This window comes from Antechinus flavipes, chromosome 3 (genome assembly GCF_016432865.1).
Source record: "Antechinus flavipes isolate AdamAnt ecotype Samford, QLD, Australia chromosome 3, AdamAnt_v2, whole genome shotgun sequence".
Lineage (NCBI taxonomy): Eukaryota > Metazoa > Chordata > Mammalia > Dasyuromorphia > Dasyuridae > Antechinus > Antechinus flavipes.
This window is the reverse complement of record NC_067400.1, coordinates 272,749,552-272,770,771: the sequence shown is the minus strand read 5'-3', so window position 1 is coordinate 272,770,771 and position 21,220 is coordinate 272,749,552. Positions and strand designations below refer to the sequence as shown.

The 21,220-nt window shown below is 32.1% G+C and overlaps 1 protein-coding gene across 2 annotated transcripts in view; it reads right to left on the bottom strand.

The window, feature by feature from the left end:
• The window catches only part of TAB3 (TGF-beta activated kinase 1 (MAP3K7) binding protein 3), an 86,598-nt gene that overhangs the window by 8,499 nt on the left and 56,879 nt on the right, over nt 1-21,220 (bottom strand). For both annotated transcript variants that reach the window (XM_051985051.1, XM_051985050.1), the window contains 3 exons: nt 14,487-14,580; nt 10,865-10,948; nt 1,479-1,580 (listed from right to left, as the gene is read on the bottom strand). In XM_051985051.1, coding sequence (XP_051841011.1) covers nt 1,479-1,580; nt 10,865-10,948; nt 14,487-14,580 — 280 coding nt within the window. The remainder of the gene's footprint in view (nt 1-1,478; nt 1,581-10,864; nt 10,949-14,486; nt 14,581-21,220) is intronic.

The following is a 21,220-nucleotide window of genomic DNA, read 5'->3' as shown; positions in this document are numbered from 1 at the left end:
AGTTTTTCCACATCCTCTCCAACATTTGTCATCATCTTTTCCTGTCATCTTAGCCAATCTGAGAGATGTGATTGTACCTCAGAGTTGTTTTAATTTGCATTTCTCTAATCAATAGTGATTTAAGAGTATTTTTTTCACATGACTATAGAGGGCTTTAATTTCTTCATCTGAAAATTGTTCATATCAATTAGGGAATGATATGTATTCTTATAAATTTGATACAGTTCTTTATATATTTTAGAAATAAGACTTATCAGAAACACTGGCTGTAACGATTTTTCCCCAGTTTTGTACTTTTGTACTTCTCCTTTAATCTTGTTATCCCATTTCTTTCTTAAACTTAAGGGGTGATTTGATTCCTTGGCTTCAATTTGTCTTATGCGAAATACACTGAGACTGCTAAAAGTTGAATTAAAAAATACTATACACCTCAAACTAAGAATTATAGGATGGCCCTGCAGTAGAAAGAGGTGAGGAGTGTGGTATGAGCATCTGATGTGATGGCACCTGAGTTGGCATTCAATTATCTTTTCAGTCATAATTATCTTTTCTTTAATCTTTCACTTACTCTCTTTTTTTGTCCTTGTAGAGTTATCTGCATTTGGGGAGCTTGTTTACTTTTATTATTGGGGTGGTGTGAGCAAAGAACTGACCCTAGGAAATCTCTAACTTACCCCAATCTTCCCAAGATACTTTTTTTCTCTTTCTTCAATTTGTTCTTGACTTTGCCTTTTGTAGTTTCTGCCTAGTCAATTGTGGAAAAGCCTATGGACATCTGATTCAAAAAAAATTCAGTCCTTTGTTATCCAATAGGATACACATATTTCATTTTTAATGATACTGTTTGTCATTTGCTGGGTGTAGGGCACTATGGCTTCCTTCCTGAGCTTTCCAAGTAGCCTGTCATCCTTTGGCTTCCTATGTTCTTAACTCTGAAATACTTTATCCATCAATTTTTTCAACCAAAGATTCCCATACTATCAAAACAAACAACAATGTATGTATCCACTTGCTTTAGAGAATTTGGATGAATTCCTTTCCCTAAAGTTTTTTTTTTTTCCCCCTCATCCTCTGCAACTAATTAGATGTAATTACTTTACAGTGGTCTTTTTGCTCATTCTCCACTGTAAGAAGAGATGACCAAATATATTATGGAATGATTTTTCTTACAGCCTTTTAAGTCTTTTACCTTGACACTGATACCTGGGGCAACCTTGAGAAACCAGGATAACTTTCTGTGGCATCAGAGAAGCACAATCAACAGAGCGTGAATGTTTCAACACAAAATAAAGCAAAAATAAAAAACATTCATATGTAATGGTATCTATTTAAAAGAAAACTACAGTGGTTCTACTTTCATAAAATTATAGGATTTCAAAGTAGATTAGGCTTTTAAATGACTAAATTGAAAAAGTTCACCTTGGGGATACAATTTTCATGAAATTTTATATTGTCATTATTTGTACAAAGATACTTACCATCAGCAGTAGTGACCTGGGAATCAAGGGGATCCAACTGTACTTTTGAGGTCACACTGATTCTTCTGGCTTTTCTCTCTGTTGTACAGGGATCTGAAATCTCTGCATAAAACAAATTAAAATCCCAGAACAGAACATTACCTAGAGGAATAAATTCTACATACAATAACTATGTAGTACTATTTTTATGTACACTGGTTCTACTTATCTAATAAATTAACAAGCATTGATTAAGTGCTTATTATGCACCAAGCACTGAGTTAAGTGTAAGGGATCCAAGACAAAGCAAAACTCCCTAACCTCAAGAAGATTATATTCTAAAGGGGGAAACAACACATACAGAAATAATACATATAGATGAGGAAGAAGATAGTCTTACAAAGAAAAGTAGTAGCAGTTCTGAGGACCAGAAAAGACCTTTTACAATGAAGAAAATTCAGACATGAGAGTCTTAAAGGAAACCAAGGATTGTCTAAGATAAATATTAGGAAAAAGAGCACTCCACAGATGTTGGACTATCAATAGTAAGGCAAAGACAGGAGATGGAGTGTCATATTGTGAAAACAGGCAAATATGATACTAAGATTAATCTACCTAAATTAATTTACTCATTTATTACATACTAATCAAACTACCAAAAAGTATTTTATACAGCTAGAAAAGAAAATATGGAAAAACAAAATGTGAAGAATATCAAGGGAATCAATATTTTTTAAAATATGAAGGAAGCACACTTAGCTGTAGCAGATTTCACACAAAGCTCCTACAAATCATCAAAATAATCTGACAGGGGCTAAAAAATAGAGTAGTGGATCAGTAGAATACATTAGGTACACAATACATAGTGAGTAGCTAAGTTGTTTCTTTTTTTTTTTTTTTAAATAACTTTTATTGATAGAACTCATGCCAGGGTAATTTTTTTTTACAACATTATCCCTTGCATTCACTTCTGTTCCGATTTTTCCTCGTCCTCCCTCCACCCCCTCCTCCAGATGGCAAGCAATCTTTTACATGTTGAATAGGTTACAGTATATCCTGGATACAATATACGTGTGCAGAACCGAACAGTTTTCTTGTTGCACAGGGAGAATTGAATTTAGGAGGTATAAATAGCCCGGGAAGAAAAACAAAAATGCAAGCAGTTTATATTCATCTCCCAGTGTTCTTTCTCTGGGTGTAACTGCTTCTGTCCATCTTTGATCAATTGAAACTGAATTGCAGCTAAGTTGTTTCAAGAAATAGAGTGGTAATCCTGAAGTCAGGAATACTCATCTTCCTAAATTCAAATCTATCTTCAGTCACTTCCTAAATACGCAACCATAATCAAATCAATTAACCCCATTTCTTCAGTTTCCTCATCTATAAAATGAGCTGGAGAAGGAAAGGACAAAGTACTATAGTACCTTTGCCAAGAAAACTCCAAATGGAGTCACAAAGAGTCAGAAATTATGGAAATGAACATCAACAACAATACATTAATAAACAACTATTAGAATCTGGTGTTGGACAAACCCAAAAGATCCAAGCTGGGAAAACTAGCAAGTAAATTGGCAGAAACTAGGTGTAGATTCACATCTCATACCATATACCAAAATACAGTACAAATAGATATATGTTTAGATATAAATGATGATGCCATATACAAATTAGGGTAATATGGAATGGTTTGCCTGTCAGATCTATGGAGAAGAGAATTTATGACTAGTCAAGAGACGATGAGTATTTGGGATGTAAAATGGATTGCTTTTAGGATCAAAAATTAACCCCTCCATTTGACTTTTACAGAACTTTGTAACATGGCCTCACTATGGCATAGTACAGTGTACTGGACTTGTAACAAGAAAGATCCAAGTTCACATTTGAGCCTCAGTTTTTTTTCATCTGTAGAGTGAAGATATAATTTAATGTTCCTTCAAATTTCCTCCCCAGGCTGACCTTTCTGCGATTCTTCATATGTAATACTCCATCTCTCAATCTATATCACTATCACTCCATGCATATAATATATCCCCACCTTACCATCTGTGGCACCTTCTAAAGTCTTTCCTGATCCCTTCAGCTTCTAGTATTCCCCTTCCCCATCTCAAAAATTGTGTTTTTTTGTGTAAGATATGTGTATCTTAATTTACACACACACACACACACACACACACACACACACACACACACACACACACACATATATAGGTTAATACATATAAGCATGAGGGAAAGAAGTGGCTTTTTGTTTTTGTAACCCCAGCACTTAATTGCAATGTCTAAAACATCTTAGGTATTTAATATTGATGAATTCAAGTTCTTGTACATTTCTTTTAGGTTGTATATGTTATTTTCACCAAATCTTTCAATGTACATATACATATTTCAATACATATATTAATAATATCTATATAATTAACAAACTTTTATTAAGTACTTCTTATGTGCAATATACTAAGTACTAGGAATATAGAAAAAGGAGCTAAAACAAAACAATCCCTATTTTCAAGAAACTCACAGTCTAACTGATTATATAATATGTCTAAAACAATCTTTATTAAAATCAGCTTTGGTTACAGAATGAGTAGTATGTGCTTATTGTTTTTTTCATTCACTATGTGTAAGTAGTCCTACATTCCATATAATTCTTTAGAACGGACTGTCAGTTGAACATCATCTTTTTAACTCCATGGTCATTTAGCAATAGTAACATTGGTGTTTAAAGGGAAAATGTCTAGGTTATAAACCTAAACTATATAAGGAGAAGGTACCTTCAGCAGAAATAAGAAAGTTTAATAGAGGGAAGGAGTTGGAAAGAAGAAAAATTGATGAGTTTGGATGTCTCAAGGTCATCTACTGTGAATTTTACAATATGAAAATTGGTGATATAAGGTTGGTGCTTAAGGAAAAGATCTGGATTAAATCTGAGTCACTATCATAGTAACAATAATTAAACACAAGAGAGGTAATGCCATCACCAAGGAAGAGAGTGCAGAGAAGAGATATGGATAAATAAGGCGAAAAGGGGGACTGACATTAGACTGGTAGAAAATAATCAGATAGTGTCACCAAATGTAACAGAGTTGAAAAACATCCTGTAAAGATGACAAAAAATTAGATGTGGCAACTGAGAACACTGTTAACTTTGAAAATAGCCATTTCTGTTGAATGATGAAGTTATAAGGTAAGAAATGTAGGAAATAAATGTAGATCACTTTTTACAGAAGACTGGCTGAAAAAAGGGGAGAGGGAGGGAGGAGGAGAAAGAGGAGGAAAAAGGAGGAGAGAGAGAGAAAACGAGAGAGAACTTAAAGGGGATAAGGGCCAATAAAGATTTTTTGTTTATTTTTAATGATGATGAGACTTGGGCATACATTAATTATACGTGGAAGACATTACTAGTAATAAAAGGAACCAGCGAGATGATTCATCCAACTTCTATTGGATATATGAACCTCCATAAAACATCTCTGATAAGGAATCCTTCAGCTACTGCTAAATTCTTGCAGTGACAAAGATCTTGACTGTAAACTCGCACTACCTGTTTCAATTGGTATTCAAAGGATGCCCCAACTCAGAGAACATACTCATGATTAATTTTTTTATAAGAATTTAAAGGACCATGTTTAAGAGTTAGGGCAAACGGCAGATTCCAAAGAATGATTGGCCTGATAAAATCATAAGCCTTAATTATACTGAATTATAACCACAATTATACTTAGTTTATTATATTCTTGTGCCATATATAGCACCACCAGAAAGGACAATGGCAATTGCTGCTTATCAAAGACCTAATAGGAATAAATCATTGTATTAGCAAAACAGTTTGGAGGAGGAATATGAGTGTACTTGTCTGTTGTCCTATGCCCTGAGTTTCCTAAACTGTTTCACTGAGAAATATAAGAATAAAAACAATAGTATTTCGATGTTTAAAGTTTTACAAAGCACCAAATGTTACCTCCTTTGATCTAGGTCAAAAGGTCTGGAACATGGCTTTATTTCTTCTTCTTTCTTTATCTGTCCCTCTACTCCATCTCATCCCATACTCCACCTAACTTCTCTTCCAACTACCCTGCTTTAAAGTATTCTCTTGAAGGCTATTCATGAATATTTCTTACCAAATCTAAGGATTTTCAGTCTTCATTTTACATTGGAGTCTCTGCAGTATGTTGCTAACAATAATCCTTTCTGCTTAAATTTTATTTCTCTTTATTCCAATGGATCCTTACTTTTTTCATTCTCTAAACCTTCCTTTTCTAGTACATTATCCCTCCAAAACATGGTCACTCCTTGGGACTGTTTGGGGACTCTTCTTGGTGCTTACTTTTCTCTCAACACTACCTCCTTTGAAAGGCCTATCAATTTAAGAATTACAGCAATTCTCAAGTGAAGAATTCCAAAGCCTCTAACCCACATCTGAACTTCAATCTTTTATTTTTAAATGCTTATAAATAATTTTACACAGAGATACGACTCTCTCCAAACTCTACATATCCAAACTTATCAAATCCTTCCCCATCAAAAAACTGTTCCTTCTCTACTTTCCCACTACTATAAGACACCATTATCACAGGTTCAAAGTTCAGAAACCTTAGAGCACTATTTGAATTTACAGCTTTTACTCCCTAAATATAATCTGTCATAAAGTCTTTATTCCTTGAATACATCTCTTGAATTCAATCCCTACCAAGTTCTGAATGATCTCTACACTGGATCTACTGAGAATGAATAAAAAAATCATTTACCAAGTGTTTATGTACTAGCCAAGTACTGTTTTGCATACCAGAGAGATACATACAAAAACAACAAGTCTCTCATAATACTATATTCTAATGGATGAGAGATGCCCAGAAGAGAATGACGACTTTGGAGGAACACATTGGTCCTAAGAATTGGTAAATTACACAGAGAATTAGGGCAATAAACCCCTTCCAATGGCAGCTCGTTTGATGGGAGGCTGAATGTAGAGAATTTGCTGTTAAAAATCCAGAACAGATGAAGAATTCTAATAACTGTTTAGGGTTAATTGTTCAAAGCTAAGACAAGAAGAACTTTGAAAACAAATTTGAATTTTAAAAAAAAGTTAACTCCTTATTTTCATTCTCAAATCTTTTACTGGAGTTCCTAACAAGTAACAAACCAAATGGTTTGAGTTTTGCCTTCGTTTCTTTTCTTAATACCCTTTATAAGGGTCAGAGGCGGTGGCATAGTGGATAGAGTGCTAGACCTAGAATCAGAAAGGCCTCAGTTTTAATCTGGCCTCAGCCACTAATTGTATGAATTTGAGTAACTTACCCTCTATTTGCCTCAGTTTCTTCAACTGTAAAACAGAGATGATAATAATAGCACCAATTTCCAGGGCTGTTATGAAACTCAAATGAGGTTATATTTATAAAGCACTTAGCACTTGTGTCTGGCACATTGTAGGTACTACATAAATGTTAGCTATAATTATAGCTATTAAGATCCTAATGGGTACTAAAATATCCAAATGAGGAAAAAAGGAATAAAAGAAGATTAAACAATATCCAAATTAGATAACCTCTAAATAATCAAGAGTTGACATTATGGAAAATAAATTTATATGCTGCAGCTATTCTTATTATATCATTGCCTCACTGCATACTTTTAAATAGGGCAATTCTTAACAGGTTTCCCAACAAAATACCGATAAACTCAAATTCACATGGCATTCTTTCTAGGTAAAACTTACTAGATTCTTAGGTAAATTCAAATATTAAATATCTTATAATATAAATGCTCCCTGAAATCAGGAGTCTATTTTAATTACAGATGAAGCATACAGTCCGTCCATGACAATGTTAACCAATATGTACATTTAAAAATAATATAACCAATTTTTAACCAAAATTGAATACTTTTTATTAGGAAGAGTTGTTTTAAGGTTTATGTCTTTCCTACTTAATCATTTTCTAAAATACTCCACTAAATGCTGAGGCTTTATTGTTATTTGGAGGCAGGTCTCCTTGGATGAGCAAAGATCTATGGCTTATGAATTCTGGCAAATCTCAACAAGTGAACCGACTAAGCACAGATCTGCTTTGGCTGTTATCCCAGTATTAGCTTAGGTTAAAAAAAAAAAAAAAAGCTTAGGTAAAAAAAAAAAATCAACAGAATGCTACCCATTAGTTACTCAATTGTGTTGACTACAGAAACTGAGGAAAACTGCCTACTGTATATTTCAATCAATACTGAAAATATTTGTAAAGCACTTATAAAATGCTTTATAAATCTTAGAGTCATATAAATCCTAGCTAGTATCATCATCATCAGTTACTATGTATTAGTGAAGAAAATACCCATAATAGATATCAATACCTCAAAGGATTCATTAAGTATTAAAATACCAATTCTATCATTACAAGTAATAATGGCTAATATACCTTGAATTGCTAAAAAGTGATAAACATTAATACTCCAAAGAATCTATGATTCCAACAATGTGCAATGTGGTATGCCTTCCAAAGATACTAACTCCAACTCAGTCTTTCCTAATCTCCTTCTGTGTCTCTTATCCATGTCTTCTAATAAACTGTCCATAGGGAGTTATTCTAACTTCCTGGGAACCTCCTTCAAGTTCTATTGATATTCTGTAGATTCCAAAATAGCATACAAGCCATCAATTATGGAAGCTCCCTTTGACTAGAGATTATTTCATTTTTTGTATTTGTATCCTCAGCAGAATGCCAAGTACATAATGGGCACTTAAAAATGCTTGTTCACGGAGTTCTCTCACTACATGATCATTTTTTCTTTCTTGATTGTACGTTTCTTCAATAGCACTCTTTATGTGGCTTCATTAAACAAAATGTATTGTTCATAATGTACTGTAGCTTATTCTTCTCCACTCTGTATTTTCCATTAAACATTTCCATGATGTTCAACTTCAATTTTTCAGATTATGGTATTCTCCAAATTCACAAACATTATATTCCAAATAATCTGCATACTAAATATTAAATTCAATATTGGTTTCAAGGGAAAGAAATTTAAATAGCATATGCAAGACATTTCCTGTAAGGTCTGGGCTAGCTCACTGGTGGGTCTCAGGACAGCCCATTTGGGCTTAGTGGGGGAATGAAGTGAAGAAGGCAGGAAAGCAGCCACTACGTGGCTGGTCAAAGATGGAGTTTGGACTCTGGAGCCTGAAGTCTTCTCTGTGGCTGAGACAGCTATGGCCCAAAGAGCCCTCTCTCTCTGGGACTCCCTTAAATACCCCAGCACGACTTCATTACAACACCACACTGGGAATGCACAGCTGTATAACATCACATCACCACATTAGCATAAGTATACACCAACTAAAATGACTACATCATTACATTACATCAAGTATGTGCTTAGAGAACCACCATCTCATACCTAGTAGGTACTTAACTCCAAGCACCCTGCTGTCTTAGATTCAAGTACACCCTTTCAGAGTTCTGGCCTGCTACAATTTCCAAGAATTATATTTATGTAAGGCAATAGCATTGACTGAGAATTTAATGGAGAAAAAAGTTAACAGTTGTATATAACTATTCAGTGTTAGCTGCTAACTTGACAATGGTTACTGACACAAATTATCCTAAACTTAGTTTCAAGTCAGAAATGAATCTTCATAAAAAATGTTTAAAGTCTCTTTAAACTTTCTATCCTACAAAAATAAAGATCACACAATCACAGACGTGAAAAGGAATCTAAGTAATCCTCCAATTCATTCTTTCGTCTGCTGATAAGATTACATATAAACCATGTCAAATAGAGAAAAAGTTTTTCTCTATAATGTCCTATAAAAGAAAATTTCCATTATATAACAAATAACATAAAAGTATGATTGCTTTTTGTACTGGTATCCATTATATTGAAATTATTGTCTTATTTGAAAAAAAACACCCTATAATTATTTTTCAAGTATAAAGTCTTTTTAAATGACCTTATAGTCTTTTAAGGTAAAAACTCAGCTACTATAATTTTTCTTCAGAAATCAAATTTTCTATCTTTGTAAAATTAAAGCAAGCATACCTTTGAAAATTCTAAATTTATAAAACTTCATTTATTCAAAATGTTTTAAATGTAAAGTGAGTAATACAGAATTATTTTCTATATACTATGCCATTAAACAATTTGTCTCTAAAAATAAAAGTTGTTGTACAGTCACATTGAACTCTTCATGATCCCACTAGGGTCAGTATCCAGAGATACCAGAATCTCTTTCTTTAGCTCTTTCTGCATATGAAGAAACTGAGACAAACAAGGTTAACTGAGTTCTCCAAGGTGATATAGCTAGTAAGTATCTGAGGCCAGATTTGAACTCAATAAAATGAGAAAATAATAATAAATTATAATTTGAGCACTTTCTTAAAATAAAACTTCCAGAGCATTGCATTATTGCTAGTTATCAATATCAGCATGTCTATTTTTTTAAAGCAGTCTATAGTGATAATCTTTAACAAATAAAGCTCTTATTTATCAATTAACTACTAACCATAACTTACATCAATACCTCGAATTCAAATTGTCTAAAACAGAATCAGAATACTTGTCACATCTCTTTCTTTTATCTCCCTCTTCTACTCCTCATATCAGTTGTCAATCTTTAAAAAATCAACTTAACCCAACATCTTTCACACTTGTCTTTTCCTTCAATTCACACAGCCACCATTACAGTATAGACCCTCAATGTCTAGCTTTAAAAGTTTTCCTCATCTGGGGGAGGGGGTAGAGGAAGGGAGGGGGAAAATCGGAACAGAAGTGAATGCAAGGGATAATGCTGTAAAAAATTACCCTGGCATGGATTCTATCAATAAAAAGTTATTTAAAAAATAAATAAATAAATAAATAAATAATAAAAATAAAAGTTTTCCTGTTTTCAACTTTTCCCTTTTCTAATTCATCCTTCACATTTCAACTAAGGTCTAAGCTTTGTAAGGATCAAATAAAGAACATGTCATTGTCCTGCTCAAAATTTTTCATCAGCTTACTATGACTTCTGAAATACCAATTTATCAGCCTGGCTTTTTACAACCCAAATACAAAACACCTTTCCCATTTTAGTTCATATAAATTCTATATTCTAAGTAAACTGTTTCCCCAAAACAATATTTCACCATCCAATTCAGTTATTCCTTATCATGTGCTGTTCTTTCCTAAAACTTTTCCCTGATGTCCACCATATTTTAGTGGACAATTTTCCTCCTCCAGTTATCCTATACTTAGATATTTGCATACTCCTTAAAGATAAGATTGTTTTGTTTGAATAAATGTCTGATGATTTATTTTATCCTCTTTATCTCTAATGATCAGCAGAGACTTACACATAGTAGGAGCATAATAAATGCCTGCTGAACTGAATCAAGATATGTATAAAAGTTCCCAATGTATTTTGATGATATCTGATAACTCACCTTTTTTTGATGGCTTCGGTGGCACAACTGGACCAGGTTCTATGTGGTCATAAAAATTATTCATGGCTTTTGGATCAAAATTGCCTATCAAGAAAAAAATAAAGCAGAAATTTAGGTTTATTTTCCCTTAACTGTAATATTGCCTATCAAGAAAAAAAATAGAAAGTTAGGCTTATTTTCCTGAAATTGGAATAAATGAAAAGAGATTAAAGAAATTAGGAAAGAATTTCTTCACCTCAGACTACTGACTCAAATCCTGCCCTTTTTTATTACAATCTTAAAGTCCTGTCCTCATGTTGGGAAAATACACAATAAAAGAAATCCTTAATTTTAAATTCAATTTAGTGTTTTGTTTTGTTTTGTTTTACTAAATTATCTAAAATAACAATTCTGAAACTTTTCTATTAGTTTTCTTAGTTAGGCATAAACAAACTTATTGGGCAACAAAAGAAATGGCAATTAGACCATCCAGTGAGGACAGTTGCACTTTTTAATGGACTTAAGAAAAGTAAAGCAAAATGAAATAAAAGGAAGATATATATGTCCACATATATAATTATAAACAAGTTTATGTACTGTCTTTAATATAATGATCTTTAATTACTCAGATGAATTTGAATAATAAAAATAAGCTTGATGGTCTTAATTATGTTACACATAAAGTCTATCAATGAATTTAACCAATGAACAGATGGAACACAGAAAGAATTACAGAATAAAATAGGAGGGTCAATCCCTAGGGGAAAAATTTTGGTTATCAGTATCTCTAAGAATTTCTATTCCTACTAAAATTTACTTCATTCACTAATTTTCTTTTATCTGCACTATAGCTATAATTGCCCATTATTAACTATTCCATGACAGGTTTTTTTTTAATTTACTATATGAATTATTTCTATGTTCTACTTTAAAGAAATCTAGAGCTACATTTGTCATCCACATGAGCACGCAAATCTAACAACATGCCACTTTTGTTACTTTCCTAAACTAATTTTTATAGAACATAATACTCCTTTGTTCATTTATTAAATCCTTTTTTTCCAACAAAGCACTAATTCTAGAATTTTATTCCTTTTAACTAGTACAGCTTTTCAGCAAACCAAAGAATCTAAAGTTTAGAATTTAGAATTAAAATTTAGAAAAGGACCTTAAAAATTAACTATTATTATTATAATAGAAAGGTTATTTTTATAGTGCCAAAGTTAAACTAGAATCTTATTATACAGAATAAAAACTCTTGAGCCTTATCTATAGGGAATTTAAATATTACAGTTTAAATTTTGTATTTAGTACTATTAAATACTAAAGTATCCCTTTAAAGTGGGTCCAGAAGAATGTACCTAATAATTTTAAATATTTTAAATAAATTTAAAATTTCAAAGGCATTCATAAATTTTATACAGGTTTCTACCTGTTGTCAGATCTTCTGAAAGTGATTGTTATGACTGCTCATTAAAATATTTTAAAATAATAAAAGCAAAATATCCTAACTTGAAACATCATTCTAAGCCAGTATTTTTACCAATAAATTAAAGATATAAATGGCATGATTCCCAGATTTTAAGATTACATTAAGTTGGGAAAGATAACCAGTATGATGGATAAGTGTACTGGAACTAACAACATCTTAATAGGTTGGAATTAGATCAAATCAAAGATAAGATTCAATAGGGAATAAAAGTGGTCCTACTGAAAATTGTACTACATAAATAAAGGAAAAGTGAAGACAAATACTTCTTACAATTACGCACATTTTAAGGTTTGCAAAGTGCTCTCCTTGCAACTAAGAGATACCCAGTATAAATGTTAGCATTTTTGTTTCACAAATGAGCAGATGGGCTCTGAAAGGTTGAGTGACTTGCCCAAGGTCACAAGGTTAGTGTTTGAGGCAGAATTCACACCCAGTTCTCTTGACTCCAAGTTCTTTTTACTATACCATATTGTCTCTGGTACAACTCAATAGCATGTTTATTACCATATATGTGGGGAGAGAATGGAGCTTTTCACATACTAAATATGTATCAAATGTGATATAGCAGTCAAAAAACCTAATATGATCATAGGCAGCATTAATGAATGTGTTATCCCTAAAACCAAAGAGGCTGACATTCTGTCTTGATAAGATATCTGGAATGTAATGCCAATTCTAGGAATTCCATTTTTAGGAAGGACTCAGACAAGTATGAAGCTCATCCAGAGGAGAATGTCTGTGATGACCAAGTGACTGAAAACTATGCCACATGCAGATCTGTCAAGGGATTAGTAATAATTAGTTTAGATAAAAGAAGACTTAGAAAGAACATGAGAATTGTCTTCAAATATCCATAGGGTTGTTGTGTAGAAGTAGAATTAAGACTAGTTTTGCTTGACCCCAGAGGGTAAAACTAGAAGAAATGGATGGAAATTGCAGAGGCAGACTTCAGACTTCTTCAAACAAGGAAGAACTTTATTAAAAATCAGAGCTATCCAAGAGGAGAATGGACTGTTCAAGTTGGCAATGAATTCCCCAATAATGGAGGTTTTAAAGCAGAGATTGTATTCATAATCTGCATGGACTGGACTAGATGACTTCATAGGTCTCCTACATAATGGAAATTCTAAAATAAAAATTATATGACTTCCTAACTAGAGATTTATGTCTAAAATGTTTTATATGTGCTACTTGAATTACTTAAGTAAAAGCTAGTACTCTCATTTTTAACTCTCCTATTAAATCTAGTAAAGTCTAACCAAATACTTCGGAAAGCTTTAATTCTTTTGCTCATGCATATCTTCATCCTCATCCCTCAACCCCCCCCCCAAAATAAACAAAAATAAAAAGTTGGTGCCATTTTCTATATAGAATTTTGCACTACACAATTCATAGAATATTTAGAGATTCTTTTGATGCTTCAGACGGGTGGGTCTTAACTCTTAAATTGCTTCTTTAGATACACCTGATTAGGGTGCTCAATTTCCAACATCAAATTTGCTTTTACCTCTATTGTTGCCTCATTAATTATATTTCTGAATTTTTTTCAAATTATTTCAGTTTTATTTTTGTCTAGATTGCAGGGGATATTTAAACTGCATATTTAAATATTATGCTTTGTAATAAAAAAAATTTATATTATACCACTGGCAAGCTTGAGTTTCCTATCACAAATGTATCAAACAAAAATGGTATAAAAAACTAAACATGGATATTTTCAATTCCTAGATCTATAGTTTTGTAATGATTTTTAAAGAAAAACACATTTATTCATAAGCTGAGTTCCTAAACAAAAGAAAACTTTTTTAGGTTTTCATAGTCAATGAGTGATTTGCAAGAACTATACTGGAAGACCTTTAAAAGTGCTTCCTAATTGTAAATTCTATAATTCTGATAAGTGAAAAATCTATTTTTAATACAGAATTCTCAAGGTAAGAATTTCAGAATGAAATCACTATTGAGGCACCAATAAGTAATTTCTAGGGGAAAAAAAATTGGTCAGTGATCTTTTTAAAAAAAAAAAAGTTATTTACCAAAAATTTAACTGGATAACCTTTTCTCCTTAAAATTCTCTAATCAACATTATATTATCTATGCATCTTAAAATACCACACTATAACTTATGTTTTAACCAAACAATTAAGTCTATACCTCTAGATTGAAGGAGGTCAACTTCTTTCAGTGTACAGTCAACATTTATCTGGAGTTGTCTGTTCATGCTTCTCAATCTTGTCATTTCCTCAGGCTAGTAAGAAAGGACCCAAAATAGCAATTGTAGGAAAGTAATTATCAAGCCTAACATTTAAATTAGTGCTTAATGTTAAACAATTTCTAATTGGGATTTATTCAGGGTATTGCCTCTGTCTATAAAAGAGGGCTTGTGAAGGAGATTTAAAAAAAAAAAAAAAAAGTGGTCAATTTGGAACAAATAAAATGGCCACAAACAAAGTTAATATGAACCAATGTGTGTATAAATTTACAATTCCTGAATTACATGTGAAACTTATTAAAATTTAATAAAACATTACTAAAAATTATGTATACACTGTATATAAATAGAATTTATACAACTTATTTTCTTTAGTTGCTTTTATTACACAAAAAATCACAATAAAACAGCTTTGAAATGTCTTTATGATTTGATATTAAAACAAAACATAAGCATCAAATAAAGCTTACAATGCTGAAAGATGACATCAATAATTTCAGTTTTGTAGAGTTTGGTATAATTCTAAGAAAATTTATTACCTTGTTGACCTACATAAAGTAAATACGTACATAGATAACAGTGTCAGGATCCTAAAGCTTTTTCTCTTTCATTACATTCTTTCTTCTTTCCATTTTATCTATAACTTTTGCCTTTATTCTCGTTTTCTGATTTTTTTCCCCTCCTATAGCCCACTTACATTTTTCAGACCTTCTAGTGGGATATCTTTGTTACAATTAAATCTTCTTATTAATTGCTTGTCTAAATAACAAAATTTTGGAAATTTGGGTTTGACTTTTTAATTTTAGTACATTATATTGTATTCAGTGAAACAAGTCATAGCTTAAAATCCAAATGGCTTGAATTTTAAAGTTTTCATCCATAGTCCACTTTCAAAGTAATGACAGAGATTAACTCAATTAATCTAATTCTGATGACAATTTTAGCAATATTACCTAAAGATTTCAATTCTAAACAAATTTATTTCCTTCTTTAAAAACAGAAGATTGGTTGTGAGCAATTATTAACTTCATTAAAAAAAATGGAGGAATAACATGTTTAATGAAAGTTTGTTCGAGACTCTCAAGGTAAATAATGGGAAGAGAGAAGTAGCAATAAAGGAGATAAGACACTAGGAGAACCAAAACCATATATTTTAAAATAAATAAATAGATAGATAGACATATAGATAGATAGATAGATGAATGAATACATAGATAGATAGATAGATAGATAGATGAATAAATAAATAAATGCAATCCTCTGACTAAAGAATTAAGAAGAGAAACTGTTATTCAGGACAAATTATTTGCATTTTATTTCTAACAAAAGTCAGATATCCAAGATACATAAAACAGCCAATTCTCAAAAATATGTAGTAAAAGGTAACAAATGGTGTTCAAAAGAATTACTATTATCCACAAGCATACATTATTGCTAAGTGGAGAAATATAAAAAATCAGAAACAAAGTAAATGCTCTTCAACTGGGGGATAGCTGAATAAATTTTAGTACATAAACATAATGAATGTTCCAATATGAAATAAAGGATATTAGTAATGTAAAGAAACATAGAAAGTCATGCATAAACTGATATATAATTAAATAAGCAGAAGCAAGAGAAGAATATTTACAAATCATTTATGTCAATGAAAAGAATGCTCAAAGTTGAATGCTGAGTAACTATAATAACTAATCTTGGTCCTGGAGAAATAAAACACCTCCCTTTTATGGCAGAGATTTTGGGGACTAATGATGAAGTATTACCCTGTTAAAATAAATTTGCTTAACCTCTCTTTTGTGTCACAACAGAGAATTTACGTGGTGGTAGGTGAAGTAGTAACTGGAAATGGATGACATAAAAATAAAAGATTATAAATCACTTTTAAAAAAAAGAACATTGGGTAGAGACTCAAGTAGGAAAAATTATCCTAGTCATTTGAGATAAAACTGGATGGAAGCCAAAAAAACAAAGAATTCAAAAGATATGTGAAGATTTTTATATCAAAATTTTTTAAAATCATCAGACAATGAAATCACTTAATTTGGGCTCTAACAATATAGCTCCAGATGTACTGCTAAGAGGGGAAAATTCAAATTCAAGAGAGGTTCTCTATAGAAATTAAGGTTCTCCAGAAGCTTTTATTTGTGAATGACTTCTTGCTGAATTTACTGAGACCCGGAACATTGCAAAGACCCCAAATCAGACCCATAATAACTGGAAACAGGTTTGGTTTTTGCTTTTGTTTTTGTTTTTTTCCCCAACCTAAAGATCTACACTGAAAAAGAACAAGTGGATCAAGAATCTTCTTTCTAGTCTGAGATACACAGTTGATTGGTCAAATTTACCATCAGTACAACTCTCTGGGAGAGATAATGAATACAGACAATAAGCAAAGTTCAAAACTGAACATGAAAAGGAAAGCATGCTGGATACCCCTTGGAAAATTATCAAATTTTTTTAAATGTTCAACTTACATTTCTTCCAATAACAAAGACCTATCTTTTTAATAATTCTAATATTCCAGGATTGTGGTCTAGCCCAAAAATTCTTCTTGGAAAAGCTTAAAAGGAATTTTTTAAATAAACTAAAGAGATATAAGAAAAATTTGGGAAAAAAAAGCACAAAAATTGACTCAAGAGAATATGAAATTTTTCTAAAAATATAAAATTGACATAACTACTTATCAGAGAATAGCCTCTCCCTTTCCTACTTCTATAGGCATATGGAAGCAACATCTAAAATATAAATGTCTATTAGATAACAGTTTAAACCAAGTACAGCTTCAGTTCACAATTTTTTTTAAGTGATGAATAAGTATGTGCAGAATCCAAATGGTGAAAATATTAACCTATAAGAGGACTTGTGCTACAGTCTTGTAAAGATAAGAACATATCAGGACAGCTCCTTAGATATTAAGCAGAACATAGGAAGAAAAATTAATCTATACTATTATTTATCAAAAGTAGTCTTTTGGGCAAAAGGAGATAAAAAGAATATAAGGTCACTAAAAGCAATTCTTACTTAAGAAAATTTGAAGTTTAGAAGAAACTTGTGTAGAGGGCTGAAACTATTGAATTCAATGCACTGAGGTCAGGATTGCCGAGTGCTTGAGGCTAACTATTGATTGGATGATATTCTATGGGCATATGCTTGGAAAATGATCCTTTCCACTATCCGTACTGGCTCAATGAGTGGTGTACAAAGGATTGTAGGAGGGACTAGGGGGCGAAGTAAGACTAGCCAGGAACACACTCTCGATCCAGACGAAGGAGAAGGAGGTTGCGGAGAATCTGCTTCCATCCTGTTCAATCTGGTGTCTGGGGACTGAGAATAAAGATTAAGGACTTTTTCTTATCCTGACTCCAGCTGATTCTGGGGTGCCCTGGGTGCTAGTGTGATCGTTACAAACTTGTATGAATCAAAATAAAATTAAGAAGACGTATTTTAAAATTGTATTTATATACAAATATATGCATACCCCCCCCTTCCCTTACTTAGCAATCTTTTGTAATAAACAATAAAAAAGAAAGATACATTTTTTTTTCAACTCTACTTTAGGAAAAGCTTGGTTTTTATTCAGCTCTCAATTATTGTTTTTCATTCTGTTTTCTATTCTGTTATAGTTAGTGTATATACCAATTTCCTGGCTCTTCTTACTTCATTTTGCATCAGTCCATATAATTCATCCAATGCTTCTGAGTTTGTCTCTTTTTTTTTTTTAAAGAGTAATATTATATCACACTTAAATAGTGTATGTGTGTGTGTGTCTTTATTTGTTTGTTTGTTTATTTGCCCTTCCCTATCCCTGAACATTTACTTTGCTTTGCCAAAACAAAACCACTGCTACGACTATAATGGTATATATGACCACTTTCTTTCTGTTCAACTTCTTCAAGGAATAAATCTAATGCTAGGATTTGGGGTCAAAGGGTATGGACATTTTAGTCACTTTTAGGGCATAGTTCCAAATTCCTTTCCAGAATGGTTGAATTCATAGTCCCACAAATAACATATACTAGTATGAAGCATGTACTTTCAATAATTCGGGAGGAAAGAGTATAACTCCAAATGATAATATAAGTCTTCTAAAATAATACAGAGAACATCCTATTTGTCACTTAGTCAAGAGTGAATTATTAGGGAGGCTCGGGAGAGCAGTATTACACACACACAGACATCAATCAACTATGACTCTTGCAAAGGGCCATCAAAACAATGTTATACCTGAAAGAAAATAAGACAACCAAAATTCCTAAATAGTTTGTCCCCTTCCACAGCATTTGAAGTAATAGGACACTTAACAAGGAACCAGGATAGGGAATGGTAATTTTCATTGGCATACAGATGCCCCATGAGTAAACTCCTAAAACCACTGTAGCGAAATTACTGCCAAGTAAAATTTCTCACCACTAGACATTTTTAGATGGGAGAAAACAGCTGATGACGATGCTGTTGAAGAGACTTGCTTATTTGTGTATAGGGTAGACTGGATCAAAGGTATCAAAATCAAGGTGTGAAAACCTTTAGTAAAGTTCTAGTTTGATAAGTAATTGGGAACCATTTAAAAAATAAAAATACAATTCAACATAGATGATAATGCTAAATCAATATATTACTCACAGGGAGCCATTCCTTTTGAATTTAGCAATACTGGACTAGGACTCTTTTCAAATATGAGATTTTATGATTCTATCATAATTTGAAGGCTCTATACTTTTAAAGGGTTTCTCTACTTCTTCTAACTCTCCAACAGCAGATATAAGATGCAATCATTTAATTCCCCCTGAAATTACACAGCAAACATTTACTAAAAACTTAACAGCATTATCCCAGCACTGAAGAAGAGAAAAATCTAGATTTGACAAACACTAAATACAAAAAATATTTTTTTTTAAATTACATATCGTATATGAGATCTGAAAAGGAAAATGTTTATAGGAAACATCAGGGAGGGTTTATGAAACACCTGTTATTTGAGATGAATTTTAAATTTGGGTAGGAATTCTAAAGCTAAAGAAGAGGAAAGGAGAACATTTTCAAGTATAGAAACAACATGAGGAAAGGTGTCCAGCAGTCTGACTGAAGCAGGAGTAGATATAATATAGGTTAGTATTAAAAGAAGATGAAGGCCTTGAACATCTATTTGTATTTTTATCTATTTCACAAGTCTGTCAGAAAATTCATTATTTATTAGTGAAATGTCCCAAGGATTTCCACATAGATTGAATTCCACTAATCTGGAACATGTAAATTTGAAGCAAAGCTACAATAACTACCAATGTTTACAGAAAACAGTCCAAACTCTTCTGTATAATATTCAATACTCTCCACAATCCAACTAATACAGCAATAACTCCCAGTACTGCTACCACACAAACCATAAAATCAAGAATGAAATCATTCTTCACTTTTGGTTCTCTATATGCCCAAATCAAGGATCTACTGACAACCTTTATCCCTCTCAGAATATCTGTCCTTATGTTTTTTCCACCTATCTAAATTTTACCCACCATTTCAAGTGGGTAAGTGCCACATCTCCTTAAGTCTTCCCAATGTCCACTTATCTCCAGCTTCAAATCTCTAATTTGTTTTTTTTTTTTAAGAAAAACTCATGTAAAAATCATAAACTCCTTTCTTTATTACATAATCGTTTCAGATAAACATAGCTTATTATCTACAAAAACAAAACAAAAATCTCAGAAGAGGAATTGCTTCTTACTTATTCAACAAATATTTTGAGTGCCTAATTTGTATGTAATACTGTTTTAAATATTGAGGAGAAAGGTTAAAAAAAAAAAAACAATTTTTAAAAAAGGGATCCTGCCCTCAAGCAGCTTAGAAGACTTAATTTTTTTTCCCTTTGTGCCTATGACAATCTATACATAGGAAACAATAGTTGAATGAGAAAAAAGAATGAAGCAGAATGTTTAAATTAGTTAATAAACAAGCACTTTACACTAATATGTTAAGCAACAAGAATTATAATCAACCAACATTTATCAAGCACCTACAAATGTGATAATTATCATTCTAGGCATTGGGAAAGCATACCAAAAATGAAACAATAGCTATTCTCAATAAGCCCATATTTATATTTAAATATACACACAATAAGTATAAAGGTAATAAATACAAAATAGTTAAATACAAAGACATTAGGGAGGAAGGTTACCAACAGTTGGAGTCAAGAAAGACTTCATGTGAGCCTGATCTGTTCCTTGAAGAGAGGGATTCTATTAGGTAAAATCTAGAAGGTAGAGCATCCTGATATAAGGAATGACCAATGAAATGGCACACCATAGACTGGCCTTCATATGTATGGGTTAGAGAAAAAACTGAACTTGGCTCAATTGGTAAATACGGTAAAGGTAGCAATATATATTTTAAAAAAAAACCTGGGAAGATGGATTTGGGTCAAATTGTGAAGGGTTTTAAAAGTCAAAAAGTATAATTGATTGTTGATCCTGGAGACAAGAGATCCAGTGGAGTTTACTAAGTAAGAGAGTAACATGGTCAAATCTGTACTTAAGAAAAATCCTTTTGGCAGCAATGTGAAGAGTAAAACTGGAGTAGGGGGTCATTTGAGATAAAAAGAATAATTAAAAAGCTACTGCAATAATGCAGGTAACAAGGCAGTAGGTAAGTAAGTATTGAAAAGGATCCTAACACAAGATAT